We start from the raw sequence: 26,224 nt of genomic DNA on the forward strand, positions 1-26,224 counted from the left end.
TATATTATAAAAGGAATAAGCTACTATGCTATTCACCTGAGGTAAGGGGCAATTGACATCCATTCAAATCAACACATAAGAACAACTTAATTGGAAACAGATTGGAATCGGATTTAAGATAGTAGGGTTGGCCACATATGCGGAGCTAACCTTGAGAAAGCATTTGAAACGCTTCCTATAAGTCTGTCCCTTACCACACTCTTCAAACCAGAAACAGTGCTACAATATCGCTATTAGGCAGCAATAGGTGTAGTTTTGGTGCTGCCAGAGACGAACCACATGTGTTATACAATCTTCGTAACCATAGAATGTATGGTATTTTTTTTTTAATTAATTATGTTTTCATTTTACGACTGTATTAAACTATGTTCTCAATTGTTGATTTTGTGTTAATAGCAAAATCCGATTCCATCTATAATTTTATACAAGAGAAGCTCTTCGCTCGAAGAAGCTCGAGAAGCTTTCATCGATGCTACAACTACTATCAGTATTCCATCACTTCTGTTCCCTTCAGATCTGAATCTTGTGAAAGGCACAAACAAATTCCCATTCTGTAATTCCTGAAAAGCTAGCCATTTCGATCAGAATTTTTAATGCGGCATTGCTTGCTTTGGCTTCTGAGTATTTATCGGGAATCGTGCCTATACTATATAGAATGGCGTGAATGGAAGCCTTCCCAAAGCAAATAAATAGTATACAAGTCTATAAGGTCGGAATATTTGGTCCCATTCCATAAGAATTAGGACACATTCTATTACAGAAATAAATGGTTGTTTTCGTAGCTTAGTCAGAGATCGCATAACTTGTGGCAGCAAATTGTTTAGAAACGGAATTGTTTAGGAATCCACGGGACAAGTTTCATGACACGAATAATGGGTGGCTTGCCATAGCGCCCATAGCTTACTCAGTTCCACACATTGGCAATAAACTGAGTTCGTGTGACTTTAGTATCGTAACTTTGATGAGAATATGCCCCCGAGCTCAAAACACATAAGAATTCAATTTCTACAGAGCTTCCGTGTTAAGTTGGAAACTCCATGAGAGTTTATAAGAAAAGTTTGTTTTAGTTCAATTCCTGCTGTAATAAAATTTTCTGTGAAAACATTTCGCATTCTAACCAGGTGGAATTCGGAGGTTACAAGACCGTTCAGTTTGATGCCAATTAGGGAAGTTATATAGGCGTATGGTTAGGCAGTTGGCCTCGTCAGACTGTTGTATGGACAGATGAATATAATAATAACAATACGTATATAACTACCTAAAGGTGGTACCTAAGTTAGATCACTAATATTACTGCTTGGTGGTCTTGATGCCTTTGAGCAATAATCAATAGATGAATCATTTTATTGAAAAGAAGGACCCTTTGTAGATTGACTGTAGAGTTACCACAATTGCACCTTTTTTTATAAGACAAGTAGCAAATACGCATCCAGTTTATCTGATTATAATTGTAAGTAGGTAGTAATTGGATCACCTACTACTACCCCTGGGGGTTGTTAGCAGATGCGGCAGCAATAGAAACATACCATCAGGTGTTCAACAAGCTCGAGAGGTACTTCAATATAATAAAACCAATAACAAATTTTCTTATAAAACCATTACGTTGTAGGAAACCCAAGGAGTACTGGTCTGTTCGTTTGGCAATACGCGCGAATTTCCCGCATTCTACACGATTCGGTCGGGACACCTAGCTCCGTACCATGCAGCGGACGCAGCCCATGCGGCCAGGATATTGCACTCGGCGCGACAGCTACATCTCTCGTCTGGTATCGTTATAGCTGTTCCCGTTCCTCAGGAGCACGCAATGGATGGTAAATAAATTGCAGTTATTTCATTTGTAGTGAAAAATGTGTGCGTGTGAAATGTCAGTAAAAAACCTTCCTAAAATCTCAAAGCCTTATAAATAACGTAAATAAACAACACTCTCTATCTCCAGAGTGCTACATTACAATAAACACCAAACACAAAGACACAAACGTCCAGAATCAAAAATAATTATATTTGTTTTATTTCCCAAAATAAAGAGTGAAATAATTACAAACCAAATACACAAACTAGAATTTGTTTCTAAAATTATTCAACTTTATCCTTAGCATTAGAGCTAATATTGAAGCGTTTTATATATTTTAAGCTTATTGCATACTATAACGATCTGGAAAAGCTTTTCCGTTTTGTCGTAAAATATTTAAAGCTTTTCACACGTGAACATGAAAATATGGAAGCCTATAAAATCAAGCCGCGGCATCATTTGTCGGCACCGTTTACAACGCGCGCCGTATAAAATGTGATAAGGTTAAAAATTTAGCTTTTAGCGTGCCCCATAACATAGCTAAATGAATAAATGGTTTGTGTATAAATACATTTGTTATTGATAAAAGTATAGGGTGAAAAATAAAGGGAACAACATGGGTTCCTAAGGGGTTAAAGTAGAGCACATTTGCAACTAATTTTGTTGTACATTTGCAACTAATTTGGTTGGTAGTTGTTTTGTTTAAGAATTTTGATTAGGATTATTTTTAAGGTCATAATTTTACCTTGTAGAGAATTACAATATGTAATTTAATTTGTTTATTAGCTATTTTACCTATAATATTTAATAAATACTAATATTAAGTTATACTGTAAAAGGAAATGTAGACTTTTATCGAAAATAGTATGTTAATTCAAAAAAAATCCTGTATGAAACATTTATTTTTTTAGTGCAGTTAAAAAGAAAAAAAATGAAATAGAACATTTTTTTGATATATTTTTGATTTTCTGTTTATTACAGAGAAGATAATAGAAGAAGCAATAAGCAGAGCTCTGGCAGAGGCGAATAAGCGAGGGATTCGTGGAAAAGAAATCACTCCTTTTCTATTGTCAGCCGTTTCAGAAGCCACGGCCGGGGCATCGCTCGATACTAGTATCCTTTTAAATGACAACTTATATAAATACACTCTTTATTGTTTTTACAGCTCACTACACACAAAAATCCACATAAGCACATTGCTCTCGGACTTAAAAAAAAATCTTTGAAATTCTGTATATATTTTCTCATATTTAGTCTATTTGGTAGGACATTATAGATAGGTAAACTTAAAATGGATTTTAGTAACAATGAGGTCTGACTTTTAGGTCATACTTTTTTTTCAGTCCACCTGATGGTAAGTGGCTAATGCCGCCCATGGACATCTGTCATCAACCCCAGATAGAATTCGATATTCCTACCTGAGGTCGGCCACAGATGCGCCGCTACCGCTGAGGACTAAGCTGGAACGCCTCGAAAAAGTCTGTCTCCCTTACCACACACTTCAAACCGGAACACAGCAGCGCCTAACACTGCTGTTATTAGGCAGAAATAGGTGTGGCGGTGGTGCCGCCGGAGTCGAACTACAAAGGGTTCTACCACTTAGCCCCAATTTCTGTATACTCAATGATTAATCTTAAAGTTGCGTAAGAAACCCTTTTGAGTAACGTATTCCCATTATAAGTGTTTCTTATAAGTGTTTCACCAAACATGCATTAAAAGGGTCCTGAGTTTATGTCTACACATCAGTGTAGATAAATCCCATACCGCCAATGTTTAACCTTTCTAACAAGAAAGTTTGTTCAATAACCCATAAAACGTTTTATTTGGAGGAGGTTACAATTTTACGAGGAAAATGGAAGGAGAGTGGATTATGTTATAAATAATAAAATATGGGCCACGTTGATTGGATTCCAAGAGGTCTGTATTTCAAAGGCAGTCCGTATTAGCGCCTCACCTTCACAATTTGGCGGGTAATTACATCCAGTGTTACGTATTTACGAGCTTGATAAGTAATTAGAAACTCAACAACATAAGGAATTCCTAAATATTGTTCTTTAAAGATACAATGTAATTGTAAAACAAAAAACATACAAATTTAATATCATACGTTGCAATGACATTTCGTCTTTATTAGTATATCAATGCATACGTTGTGAATATCTTCAACCTATTACTGTCATAGAGTCTTTACTGTCATTACTGGGCATTTTTTTTATAATATAAGAGCAGCAGACGAGCATGCAGTCCACCTGATGATAAGTGGCTACTGCCGCCCATGGACATCTGTAATCAACCTCAGATAGGATTAGATATTCCTACCTGAGGTCGGCCACAGATGCGCCGCTACCCCTGAGGACTAAGCTGGAATGCCTCGGAAAAGTCTGTCTCCCTTACCACACCCTTCAAACCGGAACACAGCAGCGCCTAACGTTGCTGTTATTAGGTAGAAATAGGTGTGGCGGTAGTGCCGCCGGAGTCGAACCACAAAGGGTTCTACCACCTTCAAGAAAAAGCATAAAGGCATAGAGTGAAAGGGGTGTATGCCATAGTACACGACGCTGGCCAAGTGCGAATTCTTCACACACATTTCACACACACTTCACACACATTTTTTTTAGGGTCAAAAACTCTTTAATCTCTGTATACCAAGTTATAATAATTTTCTTAGAAAACATTGTAGGCTTTGAAATATACGTTTCATTTATTACCTACCAAGTTATTTATTACTTTGTATAAATATATTAACATAGATTAGTAAAGATTACTCACTCCTAACAAGAAAATGTACCCAGTTTTGAGAATTGAAATAGTTGCGTAAAAATGTTTTGCCACGTCTCCGTGGTAAAATGTCCCTAAAATATTTGAAATTATTATTATAAATTATTTAATTATCATGTAAATTACGCAGTATTAGTTATTTATTCGTAAATTTTCTCTAAAAATGTTTTTATTTGTCAAGAATTCAAAAAAAGAACTTACTATAATAAGCCATTTCCGGCTTCATTCAATTTCAAGGCGGCGAAGTATCTTTACTAATCTATGTATATTAAGGAATCTTTTCTTGAAAAAACATGAATGAATCAGACTTATATCAGTATGAAAATTATTTCAGGAAATATTTTGATGTCATCAAAAGCTCCATTCATTCGTAAATAAGGAAACAATCATTCACATTTACCAACCAATTAGCTCAGTCATTAAATGCTTAATTACAAACTTGACCTGTTCATTGTCGCAAAATTCGGCAGTAAATTTAACGTGTACAAATGTAAACGATACTAAAATGATATTAAGGCTGAGCGCCCATTGGATACTATTGCTTGGGTATAGTTATAGTCCGCGCCAAACTGCTAGTCCGCTCTGAAGTTGTTGCGCATAACTTCAAGCACATATTCCGTTGCAACGTAAGAACATACTAAAGCAGCTATATAAGGGGACGGGGGGGCCCTCGCTGTCTTCGTCATATCTACAATTTGCGACGCGACTCGTTTCTATATTCAGAGCGGACTAGCAGTTTGGCGCGGACTATACTAAAGTTACAGAACGGTCACTTAATCTGCTGCCGCTTGGGCATCCGATTTGTTGTTTGAGCGACCACCGAACGGTACATATTTGATTTTATTCGAAAATCCTTCCAACAGTCTATTTTACCTGTATAGATAAGCGTAATATGTCGGCGAAGAGTTTGACCATAGTTTTGACAGTCGCGATAATCCCTAGTATCTTATGCCCGTCATTAATAAATAATCTGTCCAACCAAACATGATTATAATATCAAATTTTGAACTTTGGTGAGCAAAAATTGGTGAGATTGATATTTAATTAATATTCAAGCTACCAGTTGCTCAAGCGATAATACCCAATGAGCGATCAGCCTAACGCTAATTGCCACAATTTCTTCCTTTAACGACCGCCAGACGTCGCCCTCATAAAGAACAACGCTAAAGTCGGCGCCGATATTGCCGTCGAATTTCAAAAACTGAAGAATGTTAACAATTTTGGGAGCTCAAGCGCTTCCAATATTGGAGTGTCGGGGAGCAAGGGGAATTATTCGCCGAATTCTAGAGGATTTCATACAACCTGCGATAAGCGAGGTGAGAGACACGAGCGCGAATTCACCAGAAGATTAGGGTTGCCGATGAAACTAATTATATGACGTTATTGTACATTTTTATGAGCTATAATTTAAAAAGTAAATCATGTAATATATGCATTATACTATAACTTGTATGTTTTAATTAGTTTTTTTGAACTTCTCATACAAACAAAGGCAAAGGCGTCAGAGCCGAGGTAAAATCTGAAACCAATGATCAAATGAGAAACCTTCATGCTTATTACATATCTTAACTGGTCATTACGACCCTAGAAGACTTGGTTGGAAGCCTCGAATGGGGTAATTAAGCAGAAATATATGTGACAGTGGTTCCTCCAGCGTCGAACCACAAAGAGCTCTTCTACCTTCAAAAGACATTCTATATTGCAAATATTATGACGCCAAACTTATGGACGAAAAGCAGTTATAGCTTCATTGTTCTTGAAATACTTTATTTCTCCAAAGCAGCTGGGAACCCTGGCAACGTAGACGGCGACGTCCTGGTGATTGGAGGGGCCAACGTAGACAGAATGTACAGACTAACAGAAGGGACTGTAAAGGTGAGTGTACACTTAAACATATAATTCTATTTTCAACCCGTATGAATCCCTTTTAGGCTTTTCATTTGAAGAACTTTATGATAAGACTTTAATTTACGTTTACTGTGTATTCGTTTTAATGTGGTTTTGTTCAGGTTTTAATATAAGATAGAATAGTAGATCTTTCGGTAGGTAGGTACATTAAAATAGAGCGAAACTACAATTTCTCCAGTTTCTATTTTGTAAAAACAGCGTAAATGACAGTTTACACAATATGTGCTCGAAATAAATAACTATAAACAATTTTGCCACCCACTCTATCAGGCGAGGAAGATATTGCATTACAATTTTAAAGAATTATTCGTGTATTAGAAATTAATTATCGTTTGCTTAAACGGTGAAGGAAAACATCGTGAGGAATGCATACTGTAGAGATGTATAAAAAAAAATCTCGAAGGTATGTGAAGTCTACCAATACGCACTTGGCCAGCGCAGTGGACTATGGCCTAATCCTTCTCATTATGAGAGGAGACCCGTGCCCAGCAGTGGGACAATAATGGGTTGATGATGATGATGATTCGTGTACTGCTATTGCAATGTCGTCGTCGAAGAAGAGTCCATTGGCCATGACTGTTTCTCTGCAAGTCATTTATCATCAGACGCATTCACGCATCACAATAGTGATCAACAACCTTTGTTGTGTCAGATTTCAGGGAATTATGGTAAATTATTCCACGACTGGACCAAACTTTAAGCATCGATATTTTTGTGAAAAAGTTTCGTTTTTGAAAACTTTCGCTTGTCGTTAGGGCGTAGATCGCTTGTCTGCGATCAATCATAAAGATTTTTTATATTAAGTTACGACACAATCTAAAACTCTTTTATTTCACAAATTTCGACACGTGTTGGTCACTGTGTCTTTTCTGCATTTTTGATTACAAGAGTTTATCTAACTTAACTATTAGTCCGTATGTATGTAAGGATCAAATCTTGCAACTGAATTTTAAACTAGTTAACTCCAAGCTGAAGCTGTTTGTTGCATACACGTTTAGTTTGGATGTCATTTGACAATGCATGATTAGATTAGTGACTTAAATCTAAACCCGATATGGCGGATTCCCCAAAATGGCGGATCAATTACTATCAAATCAAAATATTTTCTATAAGAATATCAAAAACGAAATTATATTGCGCACAAGTTTATTTTTTTAATTTTTTTTCATACAAATTGTTTTACATACAAATTATTAATGAGTAACATGTATGTCCCTATAACCCTTTGGTAAATATATTTCATCAAATGATGCTGCTATTTCTCTCCAATTTACGATAGATCGTATGGAATAATTGCAAACTTCATTACGTAGATATTAAATCTGGTTTAATTTGTAGTTGCATACCCAACCTGGTTAATGTTTTGTGCCATTTGCGCCACATTAGTGCCACGCCGGAACTCGCTCAGTAATTACCTCTATGAATTTTAGCTGTATACTAATTTGATTTTCACAAAGCCAAAATTACTAGAACCATGAAAAAACTAATCAAGGATTTAAGTATTTGGTCGGAAATCTTTCAATACTTAAATGTATTTATTTAAAGTACATAATTCTTAAGAAAGATAAGTCTTATCATAGGTGTGATAATGATATTGTGTGTTTAGGTTTTTAAAACGTTACTTTTAGCAATACCATCTTAAAGCGAATGGTTTGAACAAGGAAAGAATAACAAAAGTTACAATTCTAGAAAATAAATCACGTTGAAAGAAGATAAGTAAAAAAGTTGTTTATTTTAATTCCTCGTCAGTATTTGTTCCTGTTATTATAAACTCGAAGAAAAAACGAGAAATGAAAATTTTTAACAAAGTATTGGAATATAAGGAAAAGTCGTTACAGAGGCTTTCAAGGTTTCCTTACAATTTTATATAAATTTTCCTTTGTAACGCAAAAAGAAAATCAAATATTTTTGTATCTCTTTAACCAGTACTTATCCTGTTTATTTTTACCGACTTTACTGATCAAAGAGGCAATTGAATATAAACATTCAAATCCTAACTAATATTATAAATGTAAGTATGTTTTGTTTATCTGTTTACTACGCTTTCTTCCCATAGCTACATAACCGATTATCATGAAATTTTGTACCTACGTGGTCAAGGGTTCAGAAAAGGATATAGGGTACCTTTTATACCGCAAAAAAGTACCGTTCCCAAAGGAATGAAAAAAGCTCTAACCTCTAGCGAAGCCGCCAGTAAAAGCTAGTAAAACATACTCGTAATTGAATACGAACAATTAAATTATAGCAATTTGACAAAAACCACAACTAAATTAGTGCCTTTCGTGCTATAAATCACAGACTACTATAAACAATTGCACGAAAAACATCATTCATAAAAGTAACGATAGCCATTTACATTTAATAATATAGTCATTACAACAATGTTAGCAGTTTACTAACGTTTTTTTTGAAGGTGGTAGAACTCTTTGTGGTTCGACTCCGGCGGCACCACCGCCACATCTATTTCTACCTAATAACAGCAGTGTTAGGCGCTGCTGTGTTCCGGTTTGAAGGGTGTGGTAAGGGAGACAGACTTTTCCGAGGCGTTCCAGCTTAGTCCTCAGGGGTAGCGGCGCATCTGTGGCCGACCTCAGGTAGGAATACCTAATCCTATCTAGGGTTGATTACAGATGTCAGTAGGCGGCAGTAGCCACTTACCATCAAGTGGACTGCATGCTCGTCTGCTACTCTTATATTATAAAAAAAAAATTGTTAGGGACGGGTTCCCTTTCAGAATGATTTTTTTAGGCCGTAAAACATAATGCAGGTTGTACTTAGATAAAGTTGTTGATACAAATATTAAAGTAGAAGGCCTATAAAATATACAAAACAATAAAATCGATTGTTTAACGCAATATTTTTCGTAATTCAAAGCTTTCACAAAATAATAAAATGCGATATTTTTTCACCGACAAATTTTAGAATTTATTTAATCAGAACTCCTTTTGCCAACCGGTCTTTTATCGATATCGATATCGATACTTCATTGTGTGATATGATAATATCGTATCGTATATTAAGGTAGATTTTATAAACCGTCTTGACTCTAGTCAAAATGCGAATCAGTCTTCAAAAAAGTGGTGTACTTTAAAAAATCCCTAAGACATATTTTTCTCACAATGTTTTCATTCATATGGAATTAGCGTATAGATCAGAAACTTTGATTTCGAACCCCGGACCTTAGATAATTATCCTCACCGAGTTTTAATGATATAAATTATAAACACGACCTTTATTACCCATCACGTTCCAAAACGTGTTTGGTAATACCTCGGCCGTTGATTAGCAGTCTGTATTATTATACAGCTATGGCTTGTTTGATTTCTCCGCCCGTCGTTAAGGGGTTGCCTTTAAAAGGGGTTAACTTAATGAATTTTAACTAATTTTCCCTCCAGATATAGCCTTGTCACAGATCATAATTAAATACCCAGGAATAGTGCTTAAAATCAATCATATGTCTAATTATTAAAAATAATTTAAATATATTGAGCTACAAATGTTAATTAAAATTTGTTCCGAGACTTAGACTAACATCTCAATTCAATCTTCAATTAAGTAATTTCTTATTCAATCTGTTTTTGAGCATAATATGGATATATTATTTTTATTATAAGACCGAGATACTTTTCTCTTAACTCATTACGACTCATCTCAATTCGGCACCGCATTTGTCACTATATTTCTGGATTCCAATCCAGGTCAGGATTTTTGTAGTACTGAAGTAGCAAACGAGCATACAGTCCATCTGAAGATATCTGAAGTAAGATAACCTGGGGGCCTACCACCATCTTTTAAAAACCATTATTAGTACAGGAAAGTTTTATTTCCTCCTTAAAACAGTAAAATATTCCTTCATACACAGTTGAACAAACTTAAACCATTATTATTTTTTCGCTCATCCATTGTATAAAACCAACTGAAATTGTCATATTTTGCCTAAAAAAGTTAAATTTCCTGCCAAAAAAATAAAAGTATGATTAAAATAATATTGTGTTAAGAGATGGTAGTAACCCGTCTGAGGGCAGGTAGGTGGTCCTTGCGGTAAACATCTGTAATTGACTTTATACAGAGCAGGGACCTTACCTGCAGTCAATCACAGATGCGTTGACACTCGTAAATTAACACGATCGCCTCATACACAAAGTCAGGTGGTATCCACACGTTACCACCGAACCGCAATAACTACCTCACTCTATAAATAGGCACAGACACTTTCCATCCATGAACTCACAATAAAACAGTTCATTCCTCCTTGTACATTTTATTCATTGAATCGCAACAGCAGTTGGAATGAGCTCGCTATTAAATACAAACAAAAGAATGTTTCATCTGCACGAGCAAACAGACCGATATATTTTTAAGCAAATAAGTTTCGTGAGTATTAAATACACAAGCCTTAATTGCCATGTTCATTGTCCTCCTCCTTAATTAAAATGTTTCAAGTTCTTTGTTGATTCTCGCCGATCGTTGAAGGGTTCCCAAACAACTTAGTTGAGAGCAAACTTAGCTTGTTCTCTCAGTTTCTATCTTGTGTTAAATAGATAATTACGCAACAGCAAAGTTACTATGTTACGCAAGTTTTAAAGGAATATTGTAGTGTTAATTTTATTTCTAAAATTTGATAAATGCGTCGTCATTGACGTCAATCTATTACGGTCCAAATGTTGGGGCCTGGGTCTCCTCTGTCAGAGAGTGGGATTAAGACCATTGTCTGCGCTGGCCAAGTGCGCATTAGCAAAGCGAATAGATATTGGTTTTCTCAGAATGTTTCTGCTTCACCGTTGTAGCAAGTGATTTATAATACGCAATTAACTCTGATAAATCAAAGGGTTGAGATTTAAAACCTCTGTCCTTTATTTTGTATCAAACACTTTTCTCGGTTGAAATATAAAAAGATTTAATGAGCTCAACTTCGAAAGAGATAACAAATCAAGGAAAAAGATAAAATTTTATCTTCTTGAATTTAATCTTGAGAATCCTAATGTGGAATTCAATTTTCAAATCACTGGACCACACATTCATAACTACACATAACTGAGAAATATAGAGCAATACAATTAAATAGAAACTATTTGCAACAATATAGATACATACTCTGTTTGTGTATCAATACCGAGCTTCGTTGATTGGGAGGCTGTGTCGCTCCGCTTGTTTGGTGCCGAAGATCGTTAGAGGGTTTCGGCTCAAACAACTTAGTTGTATGAGCGAACTTAGTGTGTGTATACTAACTTAGATTACTAGTGCAGGATTGTATAACCCAAAAGGACGCTACGATTATGTAGAACGACTAAATGTAATTCAAGAAAATAGTTTGTGTTATTTTAGTACGTGCATATTTTGTAATGTAAAGCTGGAGAATAGTTATGCTATAATAATAGGTGATGTAATTTATTTCTGATAAATTTATAGTTAAGCTATTAAGTGGTATTTTACATTGATCACGATATAAATATGTATTTGTTAAAAGTATGTTTATGTTTAATATAACCAACTAAAAAACTACAAATATCGGAAATATTTTTTTCGTAGCATCTCGTAGCCTCGTAGCACGTCTTCCACAATTTATTGGAATTGAAAATAAATTTTATGTAATAAATTTTGTATAATGAAAATGTGTCTAATAAATTTATTAGACACAATTGTGTCCACCCGTAAGTTGGAACGTTCACCATACCAGTCTAACGCGCAGAGGGTCCCGGGTTCGATCCCCTGCCAGACAGATATTTAAATAATAAAGATTTCTGTTTCTGAGTCTGGTTGTACAACACAGTAAATCTTATGTAAAGCTGTAATTCTATGTGAATTCTTAATAAGAAGTGGTAAATAAAAATAATAAAATTTTAACAAACTTTTTATTTAATGCATTTATTATGATAATATTAGCTCTCAGTCGCCTAGTGCGTACCTTCGGAAAGTTGTAACAACTATGTTAAGAATTAAATTGAAACACATATTATACATAATGACAATAACACACGAAATGAATTAAGAATGAGCCGAGAACAGTTCATTTGATAACATGTACAAGCTATTTCAGTATTTAATACAATTTTAATATAACATTCAATCTTGATATGACTATAACATAATTCATTATGTAATCATTTAATATACGATTGTGAATACGATTATAAACATTGAAACATTGCAACAACATTGAACATGCAATTTAATCTTAGTCCGTCGTTTAAGGTTAAAACATTTCCTGAAACGGTTAGTAGTTAACGTAATAGTTGACTAATGGCTTCAGAGTGCGGTTAGCAATAGGATTACAGCATCATTCTAGTTCCTCGAGAACAAACAGTTTAAGCTAATGAGGTTGTAGAATCTTCTGTCTTTGTTAGCCTGCAGTTTTATTCAATTTCTTACGTTATAATGAAAGGCGAAACAAAAAGAAAAGGGTTTACCTTTTCTCTTTTTTCTGTTCACTGTTTTTTATTCGGTAGCTATTTACGACCTTTATTTTATTTACTTTTTTTATTTACTAATAAAAAATTGAAAGAAACATGATTATGACCGTATTTATACGAATTACTATGACCGGTCACTTAAAAAAAATCAGACAAGTTTTAAATCAATTATGAAAAAATTACAACTTAATAACACCCTACTGCTAATCGCACTTGAATGCAATAGGACTCTGAACCTTATTAAATTAATTTACTGCATTTTAGAAAACCTATTACAACTGTATCCCATATATTAATTCAGTAACCATAACTTTTAAAATTAGTGCAGACATTTGCTTATTGCGCATAAAACTTTCAAAGTATCGTGAAAGGCCCAACAAATGGATAGTACAAATTTATATTTCCGTTCAATAAGGAAACACTATTGAGGAAAATAATAATAGTCCATTTAGCGACATCTCGTTGCTTGCAAATGTCGCTTATTCTTTTCATATTTCCGGCCTTTCTGTAAAAGATTTGAAGGATATTTGTGTTAAAACACATACATAGGGTACATCGTCACATCGTGATAAGTTGCGACGTCGTATCGTGACACGATGTCGCGTCGTGTAAATCTTCGAAATGTAAACAAAAAACCTCGTCATGAATAATATTTTCATCATTACTTTGAGAAAGAATGGCACACAATTGCGTCACTAATATTCAAGACACGACGTCGTGCCGCGCATCTTTCGACAATGCGATGCCGTAGATTGCTACGACACGACATCGTTTCGCTAGACGATCTCACAAAGTATGACGGTGTTACGTCATCTCGTATGTGTGTGTTTTAACTTTTTCTCTGTTGATTAACTTTTAGACGAGAGCACAAATAAAAGATTAACTCTTTTGCCACTTGTCCGTTCTCATTATTATTGTCATTAATTCGAGTAACAAGAACTTATCATATTATTTCCGAACTCATTAATTTGTTTCCCGATAAATCGTTTTAATTAAAATATCAACGAATCAACGAATCTGAAGTAATTAATAATTGTTTCGGATTCAATGAAGTGTGTGTGTTCAACGTAGTTGTAATTCGTTATATTTTTCACATATCTTGTACGCTTTTTGATTTTTAAATCTTTTTTATAGGTTAAAAACAAACGAGAATCCAGTCCACTAGAAGTGGTCACTGCCACCTATGTACAACTGTAATCAACTCAATATAGAACAGACATTCTACCCAAAACAGATAATAAATGCGTAGCCACTCCAGTGAAAGATATGGTCGCTTATGTGTAAATCAGTCGTCACCCTCATATGTAAGTTAGTCGTCAGTTAAACCAAATGTATGCACTAATTTTAAAGATACGTTTTCATTATAAGTTACAGTTATAGTTTTACAAAATTAAATTAGTTCAACAGTCGAAGAATAGGTAGCACTTAAGAGACGAGTTACAGTTCTCATTAACTTTGAGTTTAATAGATAACTTGACAACAACATAACATCAGATAAACATTTTATAAGCCAAGGCACATGTTATTTTACCGTTTTGGAAGAAATGTAGGATTTAGATTTGATCCTAGCTACGAATTATCCAACTTTCCGAATATAGGTACAAATTTTAATAAGATTGGTACATTCAGTGACAACAATATTAAAAAACTATCTTTCTGCATAAATTCACAAAATATTATACCTACAACTCTAAGCGAACATAATAATTAATTTATACTCATCATTACAATATATCTAAAAAGTTACATCGTAATAGTACAAATATGTAGGTAGGTATGCAAACATTGGGTAAATTGTACGTAAAGGACTAGGTTGTGGACTCAAGAAGTAGACACGTAGTCGAGTAGCCTTCGTGTATCATAGATTTAGGTGTTAGATTAGCTTCCCACGGCCCGTGATATTACGGACGTATGCTTATCAGGACGCACCGACACTCTGTGAGAAATCTATTGTCTGTCGTAGCGCGGACAAGTCCGTCGCGAAGCTTCGGATTCACCGCGAATAGGTGAATTTAAAGGTGCATTTCTGCATAAAAACTTTATCATTTGCATTTTGAAATGATAAAACCGTCTTTCATCTCAAGACAGACAGACCTCACCGTCGGGAGAGCTCTCGTGCGGTCGGACGTGCGTGCATAATTCCGTAATATCGCGCACCGTGGAAGACCGTCACTAGATACCTCCGTTGGCGTAAAATCTTTTTGTCAATGATGTGCGTCAAATGACGTCAAATGACCTAAAGTGACATACGCATTAGCAACGTATTAGGACAGTAAACGTTATTGAAAGATCGGCATCTAAATAAATTGGTATTGCGGATCCTTTATGGGTCCGTTTACTTTAGATTAGCCCGACATTTTACCGTTTGCTGACTGACGAATTTTGCTGTTTACATTATAATGACAACCAATCTGTTCGTCTGACCTAATGTAAACAAAACTCGTATTTGTGTGAACATTTGTCTGTTGGTGAACGGTAAAACTTATCTATATGTTGTTTATATTTGACAGTATATATTTTACACTATCATAGTCATTATATCAGAGATTTCACTCGAAGTACCTACGCCCATTCTTTCATCCACTACTAACTGTATAACTACATGCGGGTAAACGCTCTCTACGCTCAGTACTGTAAGTAGCTGGTATCATTTATCGGAATCCTCCCTATGAGAGTGTAACACAGTAGACCTGCGGTAATCCAGCAAATTTAGTAAACTATGGAGACGAGATGTCCCGTCAACATAAATATTACACTTTATGAGTTTTACCAATTGATGAATAACACAGGGCTTATTTAAGTATTATTGTCATTAATCATTAATTCATATTGAAGTCGTCACACGTCCACACATATTGCACTTGTCAGATACGGTCAATGCCAGACAAAAATTACTCTGACATGAACGTCCTGGGTTTGCACGGGTGTGTTACCGTGAATCTAGATGCACGGTCGTGCATCCACCAAATTCCAGTACATCCAGCATGCAGTATGTGTATACATACTACACGAGACGTCCAGCGTGATTTCTCTGGTATCATAATATACCTAAATATGCCAATTTAAATTGTATATGTATATATTTTTGTCTGCCACGGCATGCGTCTGACACTCGCTGTAGGTCTAAATGAAACCTAAGACCTAAATATTTGTGACGTATTCAATCATGCATTGTGAACTTTTGGCTTGTCGGATTACCACGGGTCATCTGTATAAAACCCATTTCACCACAGCCATATAGTTAAACCTGTCTCCTCACACTCAATGTTAATGGTGAAAGCGTATGTTTAGCGTTACTGTAAACCATTCTAACAGTACAATCTGTATGACAAATATCGTACGAAAACCTCTTTGCTATAAAAAACGGTATTCGCTTTATATTGTTACAAGCATATAATCGTAGGCACTACGTCGTTTAAGCTCATATCAGTACTATTTATCGACCTGCCCATGCACATTACTCGCATACTACACGTGTATATTAAATCTATTATTTACATTCACCGATAACGAAGGATGCCTGTAAAGATTTAGTATTCAAAATTGTTTGGTCCTTGTACTCGTTTTATGAACGTAAAATTATCTAAATTACAAAGACGAAAATGAAACAGTTAATCCATTCCTTTTGTACGTATAATTCCTTTGAGAAAATTGATCTGAATATTGGCTACGACGCCGCAAAATTTAAATTAAATACAAACCTTATGATCTATAGATGATTAATTGAAAAACGAGAAAAAAGGAATCATTTTACAAGTTAAGTCCTCGAAAGTTTCTATTGCGGTATTCTAGATGATACTAAATTCTTCACTGGCTCCACTAGCGTTAAAACTCGATGAGGAGTGACAAATGGCGACCTCGAGAGAGGCTTGACTTCGCCAAAAACAAACAAAAATAAAGTAAGACGAGAAATACACGATCTCGGACGAATATCTCTCTTACAATCTATACAGCTACGGACATTAGACCGGACGTGTATCTAACATCTTACAAATAAAGTATGTTGATATTAAATTTTATAAAATATAAGAATATTATATATGCGGTTATTGGAGTGATTAATCACGAATGGACAAAATGTAAACATAATAATCAGCGATAATGAATTCACGTTATTCGATGAAATTTGGTTAAATCAACTATTACATTAATAAATTTCATGTAAAATAAATATGTAAATTGCTTATTACAGTCAAGTTAATGTATAATTTTAAATCGACAATTTAATTATACTTGTACATCAAATAATTATTCATGAATTTAAAAAGTTAAATATGGTGTTGTGCCGGGAAAGAAGTAATCAAATAGATACGAATTTTCATAACAAAAAATGTTGTTTACATAACAGGATTTTTAGTTCTATAAAATATCATGGCTTAATAACAGAGTACCAAGCAGCATATCGTTTGAAATATTCTTCCAAGAATTCTACTTTGTCTACGCCAGATCATATTTAATTTTATTGATTAAAATCATCGATAATTTAATGATTTAGTACATTTTGTCCATTTAGTGACGTAACAAGCCTTACACTACCAATACTGTTTGGGATGAAAATGTGCATGAAACTAACACAAAAATTACATACAATCTAACATATTACTAAATTATCTATAACGTGAACACTTCGCAAAGTAAGTTATATTTATTAATTGGATACATTTTACGATTTCCAGTAAATATTATTGTAACATCGAATAGAAGACAATTTTGACATAATTATTCCATAATATACAGACTGGGAGGTCGGAAAATACAACATTATATACATAAAACATTATAATTAGAAATGACAAAATTTATTTAAGTAACATACATGAGTTAATAAATCTATTGGTATACAGTAAAAGCTGTGGGACTTATACCTAAACGTAATATAAATAATCGATAATTTAACGTTAACACTCTTTGATAACGGTTTTCGAAACGCTTACTTACACTTTAGAATGTTCTCTTCATCTGACTTTTTCTGCTGCACAAGTCCACCACTGTTAGGTCCAACCACACCCTTTAAAGTCTACACAACACAACTTTGCACTTTATGTCAAAAAGCGTTCTGGGGCATAACAATAAAACGTAAAATGCGTTTCGTACGTTTAATTTATCGTAACATTATTTTTATTTATCATTATATCGCTCTAAAATTAAAATCGAAACTGCTTATTTGAGTACAGTATTTAAGTCCATTTCACTGCTGTTTGCTATGCATAAAAAGCCATAAATCCTAAAAACAAAACCTCGTAATAATCCTATATAACAAATTCATTAACTGCCATGCATAGGAACTAAACACAAGCTTTGCTCGTGGAATTTAATTCAATCCTACATTACTCGTTGCCACTTATCGAAATAGTTCATAGTTCCGGATGCGTTTAAAACAATGACACTATTAATCGTGATGCTAAACATTTATGTCTGGCTACCCTTTGAACATAAAACACGTACTCACACGAACTCAGTACTCAATTGACAGCGGCGATAGGTCACCGCAATGGAAGCGGCTGTGTTTCCACGCGATAGCTTACAGCTCGAACTCGCAACGCGTGTGGCGGCGATGGTCGAGTCGCACGCGGGCGCCCGTGCGCCGCACGCATACGGGCATCCCGCGCGGGACCGGCGGCTCGACCTCGAAGCCGGCGGTCGGGAACGAGCGCCATCGCCGCCCGAACAACCGCTCCAGGTAACATCTTAGTCAGATCCGGGTCGCAGCACTGTCCGCCGCAAGCGGTCGGTACTCACCTCGGCCGAGATCGCGCATTTCGCAATTATTGTTTCCGTTAACGGTTTTCGGACCAAGAGGCTCGTCGTGTATGCTTCGTCGAGAGCACGGCTCTGATGCTCGGCCGAGGAGTGCTTCCCTTTCGCCCGCCCTCTCCGGGCTACCACCTTGCACGCGTACGCCTCCGTTCGCATTGACAGCGTTCACCACGACAGTCTGTGATAGGGGACCGCCGTGTAAGGGACTACCATCGAGTAGTTCACCCGCTCCGAGCTCGCTACGTAATATTCTTATTTTTTGAATCATTTCCTTTATTTCGTACCGGAGGATTCCGAGGAAGCACAATTTTAGGAATGCGATAACACAATACCCTAAAACAAATAGCGCGTCTGCAGTTCGTTTAAGCCAGGCGAGTAACCTCTCTGAACACGCGGCCGTATGAGGAGCGCAATGCACCGAGGTGTACGGTAAAGGAGATATCGTGGAGCTTGCAGCTATCGTGGTAGGCGTTATTGCGGGCGTGTGTGCTGGTATTCGACAGCAACTCGGAGGAAGCGTTGTGCGGTTGAAGGCTGCAAAGTCAGCGGGACCCGTCACGCCGCAGCACCGCTGCTCCCGTTGTAAGCGATCCCAGGCTTCAGAGAATTCGACGTCGGTCTCGTAATCCTTAGCGAGACGAATTCGTAATTGAGGACGTAGCTCGCGACACACGCGTTCAAATCTAAACGCCCAATACACTCCGATCGCGACGTCGCCGACGAGCAATGCCAGCAACGCGAGCCAGTAAGCGTTGAGCATGCGTTCGGAGAGGCGCAGCGCGGCCAGGCAGCCGAGCAGCTGAAGAAGCCCCGTCTGCGCGGGCAGGGCCGCGTAGCCGTAGAGGAAGCCCGGTTGCGCAGCGCCGAGGCCGGGGACCAGCGTGCGCCGGTAGTCGGCGAGCGCGCGGCCGGCCGCCGCACAGAACGCGAGCGCCCCCAGCAGCAGTGCGCCGTTGCACGCGTAGATCCAGATGCGATAATAGCGCATCGCGCGGTGCGCAGCGGGGAGTTGCGCGGGGCGCGCGGGCGGCGGCAGCGTCATGGTGGCGGGCGCCGCGTCATGGCGCCGCCCGCGCCCGCGCCGCCGCCACACGCCGCGCCCCACGCCTCTGGAAACGCACAAACGTTTTAAAAAAACCTTATTAAACAGAATTCGAACAAGTGTACAAGGCGGTTTCCGTACCACCCGGATTTTAATAGTTTATATATTTACTACTTATAGTATTTTTAGATGTTTTTATCATAGTCCTTGCACTATATGTGTCAAATTTCTTTCTCATATGTTTATGGCAACAAATATTTTATACAACGTATCTTTTAACTTAATTTCTATCGTCATGCTGTTAGTAGATAAGTTAGATAAGTTATTACTAGAATATCCAGAACCTTACATAAAACGAGAAAAAGACAAAAAAGTGCAAAAACGTCAGATTCAAATCTATGTAGTTCTAAACAGACAGGCGTGTATTTATCTCGCTTTTCATTCTTTTTACTACCTGTAGGCTCCGGGAAATCATCACCAAAGCTTTATGTCAGCGTTTTCGCAGTATATTACCGTTGAAATGTTCCGAGCTTTCAGCGAACACGCCCGATAAATACAGTTTGTACGACGCGATACAAAAATGGAGCTAGATTTACTTTAGACAGAAACGATATAGTGCGAAGTGTTCAATCGGTTAATTTATACGATTATGTTATGACTCACGGTACGTGTATTAAGTAAGTTGGTTCTTTATTTAATGTTATTTTTCGTGAACCATTTCAGTCAGAGATTTCGCAGACGGAAAATTTACCATTCAGGAACTGACTATTAAGAGATAGAAATTTAATTTTAAAAAATTGATCAGATTTTATTCTAGAGAGGGATTCTAAGAACTTTGTTTCAGTATAAAAGTCTTCTAAAAAGGATCAAAAATAAAGAATCTCTCATTTTTAACTTATTTTTGGAAACTTGTGTATATCTAGACGCAAAGCTGTGTGCCCACCAAATTACTTAGTTAATGTTTAACGGTAATATCAGTTAGTCGAGAAAACTAGTGGGAGCTCCTTATAATTTTCTTAAAAGTGTGTGGAGTTGAATGTAAAATAATTTAAGTTCTTACAATCCGCCGCCCGTGCCGTGTGCTCGAAGCCGCGCTAGTCACAGGAGGGGGCGCGCGACGCTCTGCAAGACGCCTACCACTCCGGTGCGCGGTCTGAAACAAACATCAGTTATATTATTATGTATATTGTCATAAAACTTAATGTCAAAAATTTAAAAACAAACCCACTTTTATGAAGAACAAGGACACACATATAAAGATTATAACACAACCACGCAGTTCTTTAAAACGCATCTAAAATTTATAATTTAGTCCGTCTGCTCTATTTTACTGTGGTTCGTTTTACTCTTAAATGAAAAGTAGTTTACATAGTAAGTATTAGTGTATTATTTCCATAATCCTTAAGATTCTGCATTATAGTATGTATATTTGATACAGTTTATTTATCTGTGTTTGTATTTGAAATATTTGTTTTTGAAAATTACTTGATTTTTTTTTAACTTTGTTTAAAATAATTAATAACTTACATTGAAAATACACGATTTTTCCGTAATGTTTATTATTTTCTCGCACTTAAGTGTTTCAAGCCCTACTATGAAGATCGGCGTTATTTAATATTCCTTTACAAACAGCATAACCTTTGCCTAAAGAATAAAAAAGACACGCACATGCCCTTAACGTTAAATGTTTACAAGGTAGTATGTTCATTTGTTTTGGCTACAAGTACACGGAATTTTACATGACCTATAAAGGTAGACAAAACTAAACAAAGGCTTCCGTACTCCAAGCGTACAATGAAGTTTGTAACTTTATTTTAGACGAAACGAACTCAAGTTTAAGAATGTAGTTTATAATTTACGTTGAATATTTGAAACGTAAAAACTAAGAGACATGGCAGATTATGTTACACATCGCCATCATTGCTAGCACTCAGGAACTATTAATATGTTCCTACTGTATAATAATAAAGTATCAGATACGTATAAAGTCTACCTTTTTTTTGTTTACGACGGGGAAACCTTCAAAAGGTACCCGACGACGTGGGAGCGACGCCGGGTTATGTGGGATTTTTACCGCACTAAAACCCCCCCCGGTGGCCGTCCTCAACGCTTGTTGGAGAACTCCGGGAACTCTGAGGGAACACAACCGGAGTCCTCCAAGCGCGATGCCCCGATCGGGTTCTGCCCTGGAGGAGCACTTTTGGCTTCTCCCACACCATCTGGTGTTTACGAAGGTATGCGACCACACATGCCGCCGTCCTTCCCGGGGTTGTTTGCTGGACGGATCGAGCTCCCACTCTTGCCCGCAACCCCGGAAGCCCCCTTTTAGTCGCCTCTTACGACAGGAAGGGGATACCGTAGCCCTATTCTATTCCCGAGACTACAGGGACAACGTATGAAGTCTACCTATGATAAGTGGCCACTAACACTTACGGACATCGCATTCCAGTCTGAGATCCACCGCAAACGTATTGCTGCCCATGAGAACTAAACTAAAACGCTACGTGTCTTTCAACATATCTTGTAGCTTTGTCTTAAAAAACCCAAAAAAAAAACCCTTAGAGACCCACCATCCTAGCACAACAGGGGTATTTTTCCACTAAAGCGAATTGCTTGAGTTTTTTTACTCAGATGAGATTAGTACTGGTGAAAATAGATTAACAATGCAGTGGTGTTTTAAGCATTCGTGGCCGGTACCGAGAAAAGTAGACGAAGTGCTTCGTAGTTAGTGTGCATTTGACAGCGACTGTACACATGCCTCCGTAGTAGCAGAAGTAACAAAGTCCTTACGCAGCACATCTTCATAGCACATCCTACCCACTTCGATTTGAAGAAAACGTTCCTAAAAATATCCTAAGACAAAAATAGACGATAGATATACTTATTAAAACCTTATTTCTCTGTATTATTGTATCCCTAAAAAGTAAATATTATGTACAAAAGTGAATTACAAGTCACGAGACGCTTATCAGGACATAGTTTTGTGCGAGGAAGATTTATTGCGTAGGAACACTACTATACCCGTATACAGTGGTACTTTAGATAAAATTTCTCAACGCTACAAGGAAGCTTGACATTTACGTAACTTTACGTGTATATAAAAATCTGCACTTTTATATCAGAGTAAAAATTTTACAAAAGATCTATACATTACTACAGATATTATATACCTATAATAGTAAATGCTCAGGTGAAATAAAGACGTAATTGCGTTTTCTGAAATAACAAAATTCTTTTATTCATCACTTTTATACACAAGTTTTACTACAATTAACATATTTTAAACAGAATAGCTTACCTGAAATAATAAAAACAACATTTAAAGCCTTTACTTTTAGTTTAAATAATATTATACTTCTTTTTTACATTAAGCAGGAGAATATTTTCCACGTTTTTCTTTTATCTTCTAAAATGTTCGTCGGTGTCACTCACGTCACACTAACAGCTAATAGTTCCATAGATTATATGATAACTGCATAAATAATAATAGAAACGGAATGTCACTAGCGTAGAGAGTGATATCCTTTATATACCTAGTAGTAATAAATCGGACATGGGAAGGAAAAGTGCCATTCACGATTTACTACCAATAGGTGATAGGTTTTTCTGGAACATACGTCAAATGAATCATTCCTTAACAATGTTCGTTCTGTTTTCCTGTTTCTGTTCCGACCTTCGGTTGCACACAAGTACTTGATTCCTTATAATCAGTGTAATCCCAAAAGTAACAAAGACATTAATCAGTATCATTAAACCAGAGAAACAGCTACATTCCTGGAAATTCGTAAAGCTATTTCGAGAATCTTTTCCAATTATTTTCTCACAAAGTCTATAATACAGCTGACATTTATTAGCAGATACATTTTATTTATATCCTTAGTCATATCATCTATCGCTAAAGGAACGCCCACTTCCCTACGTCATACGAGTTATGACGAGCTTAGAGATTAGTTCGAAGCATGTTGAAGATATTTTAAAAGTCCAGAGGTCTGGAATTCAATTTAGTACTGGTTGTAAAGGCGCTCTTTTATAAGGAATATTACATAAGGATATGTTATAAAATTAGATTCTCATATTTGATGAGATGCAGAGATTTATCCAGTGTATGAATTTCGATGTCTTATGCTTAGTATTTAGGTTGAAATGCTTTTTTTACGGAAGTTTACGAAATCTTCAAAGGTCAAGAAGATTAGAAGTTAGACAATTACGTCCAAAGAACTGTACTATTGATAACACCCAAGGAGAATACTATACATTTTGGCTGGCTGCAATCCATCCGCCTACTTTGGATCCTGAGTGAAATCCAAAATAAGAAAGCATCGATTTTTTAAACTTAAATGTTTAACGTTCAATAAACTATCAAAAGCGTAACACTCTGGTGAGATATTTTGCCAAAGTCTAATTGAAATACCTGTCCAAAACTCTGGAGAAGGTACCAAGAACCTTTCCACTTTGTTAATAACAGTAGAGTAGCAGAACACTTGTATAACTGCATCTAACCGCAATATAGAACTTATGGAACATAACTTGTACATTAGATCGTTCATAGACGTGTAATCCCTGGGGAAATAAGAGCTCACGTAATCCGATTATATGATCCTGCAGATTCCGCACGGCAGGTGTATCTCGCTAGTTCGTTCAATCATATTATGTATAAATAGATAAACATCATTCTCAGATGTGTGCATCTAGAATACACGTGGTAATAGTAAATTGAATTACAAAAATAAAAATCCGTCTACTGTAGAACATAACTTTTACACGTTCACAATTAAGACGAATTCAATGACACCTCATATATTATTATTTTTTTTATAATATACGAGTAGCAGACGATGCAGTATGCAGTCTACCTGATGGTAAGTGGCTACTGCCGCCCATGAACGTCTGTAATCAACCCCAGATAGGATTAGATATTCCTACCTGAGGTCGGCCACAGATGCGCCGCAACCCCTGAGAATTAAGCTGGAACGCCTCGGAAAAGTATGTCTCCCTTACCACACACCCTTCAAAACGGATGACTGCGTGATCTTTTGCCTCTACAATAAGTATATTAAAAATCTACAACGTTACTAAAAAACAAATGTGGCTGTATAACTCATCGAATCATAAAGTCTAACACCTTTATAACATTAATCCCGAGAGAAATAAGAGGTCTTCAGAACCAATTATAAGATTCCGCTGATTACCGACTCCATATAGACAAGTGCAATACAAATACTCATATGTAAGCGTTTATACCAATTAGGAAATTTCTGCTTTGTAATCACACGCTTGCCAAGTTATTAGCTGAAACAGTGCAAACGCAATTAAACGTTAATTCCATAACTATCCAGTAACTAATTAAGTTTGCGTACGTTGAATTTATTTCAATTATACTGTTTCGAGAATATTCAGTGAGTTTTGAGCGTGTTGTTAGATGAAAGGCTTCTTGAATTGGGTGATTGTTTTTTATAATACAGGAGTAGCAGACGAGCACGCAGTCGACCTGATGGTGTCTACTGCCGCCCATAGACATCTGTAATCAAATCTAGATAGGATTAGACCTACCTGAGGTCACCCACAGATGCGCCGCTACTCCTGAGAACTAAGCTGGAACGCCTCGGAAAAGTTTGTCTCCCTTACCACACCCTTCAAACCAGAACACAGCAGCGTTTAACACTGCTGTTATTAGGCAGAAATAGGTGTGGCGGCGGTGCCGCCGGAGTCGAACCACAAAGGGTTCTACCACAAAAAATGATAATGCAATTAAACCATTACTTTCCATTTTTACATAGTTAATTCCATAACTATCCAGTTACTAATTAAGTTTGCGTACGTTGAATTTATTTCAATTATACTTTTTCTAGAATATTCAGAGAGTTTTGAGCGTGTTGTTAAATGAAAGGCTTGTTGACGTAGGTGTTTGTTTTGTGACAAAGATTGTTGACCCACGCCGACCAGGTATGTGACCAAAAGTTTACAGTTCGGTAGGATTATTCCACTATTGAATTTTCTATTTCTTATTTAATTTTCTCCATAATCTATTTCATATATCAGTTATTCTATCTAAAGCTGATCATAGATGCGCTGTTATTCCAGAAAACTAAAGTGGTCACCTCATATGAAATTCAACGGATTGTCAACCCGTGTGGAGGTGTGGTCACCATACCAATCAGATACGCAATGGTTGGATGGTGTTTAAATAAAGCTTAAAAGATATTGATATTATACGAAGACATTATTACTACTATTATACTATACTATTATTATTACTATTTTGAGGACATGTTTCAGAATATACATAGGAAATATACTTACCTAATACATGTAGTTCATTTACACGACCTATAAATAAACATGTTGGTACTTTTAAGATTATAGTAACTGTTTCTCCTGAGGTATTCACTCAGGACTATGACATGGGGCTCTTCAAGAGGGGTGTAAAAAGAGCTCTCCTTCAAAGCCGGCGATGCATTGGCGACTCCTCTGGTGTTCCAAATGTCTATAGGCGACGGTGACTGCTTTCCATCAGGTAGCCCGTCTGCCTTATCGTTAGGT

General features: G+C 36.5%; 2 protein-coding genes across 4 annotated transcripts in view; one reads left to right on the top strand and one right to left on the bottom strand.

The window, feature by feature from the left end:
• The window catches only part of LOC140747444 (uncharacterized), a 223,532-nt gene that overhangs the window by 19,761 nt on the left and 177,547 nt on the right, over positions 1-26,224 (top strand). The window contains exons 5-8 of one of the 2 annotated variants that reach the window (XM_073079901.1): positions 1,610-1,811; positions 2,771-2,902; positions 5,707-5,883; positions 6,348-6,442. In XM_073079901.1, coding sequence (XP_072936002.1) covers positions 1,610-1,811; positions 2,771-2,902; positions 5,707-5,883; positions 6,348-6,442 — 606 coding nt within the window. The remainder of the gene's footprint in view (positions 1-1,609; positions 1,812-2,770; positions 2,903-5,706; positions 5,884-6,347; positions 6,443-26,224) is intronic. The other variant, XM_073079902.1, reaches the window with a different exon arrangement.
• LOC140747446 (uncharacterized) overlaps positions 12,312-26,224 on the bottom strand; it is a 157,605-nt gene continuing 143,692 nt past the window's right edge. For both annotated transcript variants that reach the window (XM_073079905.1, XM_073079904.1), the window contains 2 exons: positions 20,745-20,837; positions 12,312-19,751 (listed from right to left, as the gene is read on the bottom strand). In XM_073079905.1, the coding sequence (XP_072936006.1) occupies positions 18,578-19,684 (1,107 nt within the window). In that variant the 5' untranslated portion in view covers positions 19,685-19,751; positions 20,745-20,837 and the 3' untranslated portion in view covers positions 12,312-18,577. The remainder of the gene's footprint in view (positions 19,752-20,744; positions 20,838-26,224) is intronic.

The sequence above is a fragment of the Epargyreus clarus genome, unplaced genomic scaffold (genome assembly GCF_041222505.1).
Source record: "Epargyreus clarus isolate Ecla_fem2 unplaced genomic scaffold, WU_Ecla_fem_2.2 ptg000014l, whole genome shotgun sequence".
NCBI lineage: Eukaryota > Metazoa > Arthropoda > Insecta > Lepidoptera > Hesperiidae > Epargyreus > Epargyreus clarus.